This window comes from Fonticula alba, assembly GCF_000388065.1.
Source record: "Fonticula alba strain ATCC 38817 unplaced genomic scaffold supercont2.8, whole genome shotgun sequence".
NCBI lineage: Eukaryota > Rotosphaerida > Fonticulaceae > Fonticula > Fonticula alba.
The window spans coordinates 164695-170012 of record NW_009242978.1 but is presented as its reverse complement, the minus strand read 5'-3'; the positions used below and the strand labels follow the sequence as shown (position 1 = coordinate 170012).

General features: G+C 65.8%; 1 protein-coding gene across 1 annotated transcript in view; it reads left to right on the top strand.

Moving 5' to 3' along the window:
• Nucleotides 1-276: 276 nt before the first annotated feature.
• Nucleotides 277-5318, top strand: part of H696_04713 (ULK protein kinase) — a gene marked incomplete at both ends in the record, with an annotated part of 6178 nt that continues 1136 nt past the window's right edge. Inside the window, 8 exons of the mRNA XM_009498576.1 lie at nt 277-1122; nt 1287-1414; nt 1621-1728; nt 1864-1948; nt 2065-2236; nt 2390-2551; nt 2795-4799; nt 5024-5114. Of these exons, the coding sequence (XP_009496851.1) occupies nt 277-1122; nt 1287-1414; nt 1621-1728; nt 1864-1948; nt 2065-2236; nt 2390-2551; nt 2795-4799; nt 5024-5114 (3597 nt within the window). The remainder of the gene's footprint in view (nt 1123-1286; nt 1415-1620; nt 1729-1863; nt 1949-2064; nt 2237-2389; nt 2552-2794; nt 4800-5023; nt 5115-5318) is intronic.

The window sequence follows — 5318 nt, the reverse complement described above, 5'->3', positions numbered from 1 at the left end:
CTGGCAACCGGGGCAGCCCGGGGCCGGAGCATGTGCCCGAGCGGCGCCCCCTTTCCCCTCGCTATCTTGCCGGCCACTGGCCGGCTCTTTATCGGCGCCCAGCCCGGCGGCCCCCCGGCCCGCGCCCCCCCGGTCACCATTATTTCCGGCTGGCAATTTGCAATCCCCGACACCCCCCCCCCCTCACGCCCTGCTCCTCTCGCCTGCTCCTCTCGCCTGCTCCTCTCGCCTGCTCCTCTCGCTGCCCACCAGTCTCAGGCTCCCAGGCATCGTACCATGGCCGGCCTCTTGGCGCCTCGCCGGCGCCAGTATGCCCTGCTGGTGCTGTCCCTGGCGTTGTACTGCTGCGCTCTGATCGCCACCGGCACCGCCGCATCGCCGCGGGAGTTCACCGTCCAGACGGCCCCTGTGCCGTCTGATTCCCCCCTCCTCCGGTCGCCGGAGGTCATCCAAGCGGCTCGACAAATGATCGCACGCCGGGCTCGAGCTCCCGCCACCGCTCGGCCGATCGCCCCGGACTACCGCCATCATGTAGAGGGCCTCGATGTTGATCCCAGCTGCCTGGCCCCGCCGCCACAGCCCTCCACTCCTTCGTCGGGCGGCTCTTCCCTGCCGCATCCCTACAAGAAGTGCTCATGCCCCGACCCGCCGGGCTCCAGCAGCAGCGCCGCCGCCGCCGCCGCCGCCGCCGCCGCCGCCGCCGCCGCCACCGCCACCGCCGCCGCCACCGCTACCGGTAGCGCCTACTCCCCGCGGATGGATCACCTCTTTGCCCGGCCCAGCCACAGCAATGGCGATGCCGTCCATGCCGCCAGTGACTATGTCAGTCCCTACCCCCGGTGTGTGGTTCGCGATCCGTCTCTGCCCCTGATGCCGCCTCCCGAGGAGGACAATCTCGTCACCCCGCCCGACATATTCAAAGTGACTCTCAGCGAGGATGGTTGGCGGAGGTACTTTTTCTTGGTCATCACTTCCGGCCCATACATGGCCTCGTACCACGATCTCCAAGACGAAGCAGACCTCGACACTTCCACGGTGAGCCCGTACTATCGTTTTGACTTGGGTGCCTCGAGCCTCTTTAATGGTGGCCCGGTGGCCCAATTCACCATGCCGGAGCTCGTTGTACGTCCTCCCGGATCTTTTCGCACATGTGTTTGGCTGGGACCGGCACCTCACGGGGACCGGGGTGGGAGGGCTGGTTTTTTTTCTCGCCCCCCCCCCCCCCGCTCCCCCTCCTCTTCCTTGCCTTGGCTCTGACATGCTCTCGCTTGCGTTGAATGATGCAGTTTGAGGAGTCCATCGGCCCTTATACCCTGTGCGGACGCGAAACGTCCCTGTTCTACTATCCCACATCGGACTACGTGGATTACCTGCTTCCCTATTCGACGCAGTACTTCATCGACCCCTCGACCTTGTACGCCCATGGCCTCCTCGTCGGATCAGAGCCCGGGCAGCCGGCCTTTGACATCAACGCCCCCGCCTCCTGCCTCTCTCTCTCTCTCTCTCTCTCTCTCTCGCTCTCTCTCTCTCTCTCTCTCTCGCTCTCTCTCTCTCTCTCTCTCTCTCTCTCTCTCTCGCTCTCTCTCTGCCCCTGACCTGACGCATGATCATCCTCAAAAGCAACACCTTCTCGGCGAACATGCATTTCTCCAATTGCCACGCCTTCGCCGTCACGGCCATCGATGGCGCCCACACCACCTACCCCGGCTACCATGAGACTGTCGAAATGTACGACCTCCCTTTGGGGATCCCTTTGCCCCCACACCCTTTGACGGTGTTTTTTTTTGTTTCTCACCAGGCGGACATCCATTGCTTCGCGTTGTGCCATCGTCGGCCTCCTTTCCTCCCTTGTGCGGTGCAAAGTGAGGGCGGCGCCTTCCATGTGATGCCCATGCCTCTGTCCCTGGCATCCATCTTCTTCAAGGACGTTTTTTATGAGCGCAAAACGGTGCGCTTGCCATGTGTCACCTCTTGCACCCCCCCCCCCCCCCCCTCCCTCGCCGCCAGCCCGGCTGAATGGGATCAAGCCCGCACTCACCTATTGCGCCCTCTTTTCATGCATAGACTCTCGTCCATATGCGCCCGGTTGATGGGGAGGACTGTATGCGGTTCATCGACTCTTTCTTCACCTTCATCGGGATGAAGGTGGAGGTGTGCACCCCGGACATGATTTGCACCCCGAATGGTGGCTGCAGTTGCCCTTCCACCCACTCGATGGTCGATGGCGCGTGTGTCCGTACGTTTCCTCCGGTCCTCGCTCCCTTCCCCTCCGGTCCCTCCGCGTGGTGTGCCCGTGCTTACCGAGTTTGTGCCGCCTGTCCCTGGGCTTCTCCTGCTGGCCGGCATTTCTCCGGTCACTCCCCCCCCCCCCCCCCCCCCCCCCACGCAGGCGACAAGTGCATCCCCTCGGAGGCGCTTCCGGAGGAGGGCCACTGGCCCGAGCAGATTGTCTCGGCCGAACGCAGGATCTCCTGCACCGGGATCTACTCCGGTGAAAAGAGCCGCTACTGCATGCCCACCGGCTGGGGGCCGATCACCGACCTGTGCCTCAGTGCGTCCTCTTTCCGCTTTCTCTCCCCCCTCTCTCTCTCTTGCCGTTTTCCCATTGTCGCATCCTTTCCAGCCTCCAGTTGCGGCGAGGACCCAGGACGGGACTTGCCGATAGCATGGGATCTGGGCCTCCCTTTGTTGCCGTCCTCCCCGCTGACAGACACGCACACGCACACGCACACGCACACACACACACACTCCGTCCCCCACCCCTCCTTCGGTCCCGGCCTCATGATCCCGGCAGTTTCCTATTGCTTGCCGTATGAATCGGCGCTTGGGTCCTTCCCCCGCTCCAACGTCGGGGAGGTGGTAACCGGCCAGTGTCCGCCGAACCATGACGGTGCCCCGGTCCTCCGGTGTATGGCCACCGGCGAGTGGGACCTCGAAAATGTCGGCGGCCAGCCGTGTGTGGAGCACAGCTGCCCGGCCGGGGTCGATCCCCTGTCGGAGGTCTCGCTGCCCAAGACGGTGGCCGGGCACCGGGCCGTCGGGGTCTGTCCAACCGGCTTTTCCGGCCAGCCCCATCGGAAGTGTATCGGCAACAACACCTGGGACCCGCAGTACCTGCACCCGGAGACCGGGCTGCCGGCCGCGGTGGAGACGCTTTGCCTGCCGGATCCCCTGCCGGCTGGCGATGGGTCGGTCTTCGCCCTGGTCGACATCCAGAGCACGCACCACACCCTGCACCTGTCTTGGACCATGCAGGCGGACGTCCTGCCGCAGGCCGGCGGCAGTGTGGTCATCTCCCAGGGCCGGCCGGGGAACTTGGTTCTGACCGAGGTGGCGCGCTTGCCCTTCGGCGAGGCGCTGGCCTCCGGCTCGGCCAGCACCACCGCCGGGGTGGCCACCTTCCCCAGCTCCTTCACCATCAAGAATCTGTCCGGGGCACGGGACATCTTCGTGCGCCTGGCCCTTGAGCGTGCGCCGGGCTCCCCGGCATCGGGGTCGGCCTCGTCATCGAGCGTGGTGGCCGTGGCGTCGGCTTCGTCCACTTCCTCCTCGCCTGCGGCCGGGTCGCCGGAGGGGTCGGCAGCCGACAACAGGTCGCCCATCTTCCAGACGGTTGTCTGGACCCGGCCTCGGCCGCCGGGCGGCCTGATTGGCGAGGTGTCCATCTCCAGCAAGATGCTCAGCTTCGACTGGGAGCCCTCCCCGGACGCGGCGCAGTATCTCATCCAGGTGTTCAATGCCACCGCGTCGGTGGCCCTGGCGGCTGGTGAGCCCGCCACGGTCGCCGCCGCCAATCCGGCGCCACTGGTCCAGGTTACAACGACCTCGCCGACGGTCCTCATCCGCGAGACCTTCCCCTCGCGTGCCTTCCTGGATGTGACGGTGCACGCGGTGCACCCGATGGCCGGCCGAAGCACCAACACCCTGAGCTTCTCGGTGCAGACGCCGATCAGCTCCTCTCGGCGGGCCGTGTCCATCGCGGTGCCGATCGTGGTGATCCTGCTGCTGCTTGCCATCCTGCTGCTCTGTGTGTACATCTTCTACTGGCGCCCCCGCCGGCAGAAGGAGCTCGAGCAGCTGGAGATGCACCGGCGGTCGACCATCTTCAACGCCAACTACACGGATTCCGAGGCCACGGTGCTGAACACCTGCGAGTCGGTGTCGGTGCCGGGCTTCCTGGAGCTGAATGTTGACGGGGCCCAGCAGCTGCAGCAGCTGGAGCCCATCGGCAAGGGCGGCGCCGGCACCGTGTACCGGGGCCGGCTGCTGGATCCCAATGCCGTGGCCCGGGCCGGGTCCGAGGTGGTGGCCATCAAGCATGTGTCCGGGCAGGCCAGCCGGTCCGAGCACCAGAACAATGAGCGCTTCCGCCAGGAGGTGGCCCTGCTGTGGTCACTGGCCTTCAAGGACTCGGTGGTCCGGCTGATTGGCTTCACCTCCCGGCCTCGGACCATTGTCACGCATCTGTATGACAGCGATTTGCAAACGTACCTGCACAAGCCGGAGGCCATGCCGGAGGGGTTGTTCGCCGCGCTCGGTCGCCGGCACCCGGGGGCCTACGAGTCGGCTGGCTTGCTGTCGGCCGATGAGGTGTGCCACCTCATCGGGCGCATTGGCCTGGCCGTGCGCGACATGCACTCGGTCGGCATCGCCCACCGGGACATCAAGAGCGCCAATGTTCTGCTCCGGGCATCGCGCATGCCCATCCCGGCCAGCGGTGGCCCGGCGTCGGATGGTGCCCCGAGGCGGGTCATCTACTTCGAGCCGGCCATCTGCGACTTTGGCCTGGCCCGCACCAAGTACGCGTTCCCTCCCTCTCTCGCCTCCGCCCGGCTTCCTTCTCCCTGCGCCCTGCGCCCTGCGCCAATGCCTCTTTGGGGGGATCTTTGGCTGCTGGTCATGCTCCTCCGTCCGGGGACCATGCCCTCGGTCTTCCGGCTCCTTCGCCGCCCTCTCGCTCGCTCGCTCGCTCGTTCTGACGCGCAGGCCGCTTTGTGCACCCTCACTCTCTCCCTGTGGACAGCCACGATTCGATTAACCGCCTGAGTGTGGTGGCCGGCTTCTCCCCGCGCTACGCCGCGCCGGAGGTCTTCGAGGCGGCCTACGCCGGTGCGGTGCGTACATCCACACACGAATGGGGCCAAGTCGCCCTGTCACTGCTTCTTTTTCCGGAGGGGGCTCCTCTTGCCCTGCTGGGCTTTTTTCTTTCTCTCTCTCTCTCTCCCTCCCTCTTTCTCGATTTTCCCCACGCCATCATGCGCGTGCTAACCTCTTGCTCTTTCGTTTTCGCCTCCCCCCCCCCCCCCCCCCCCCCCCCC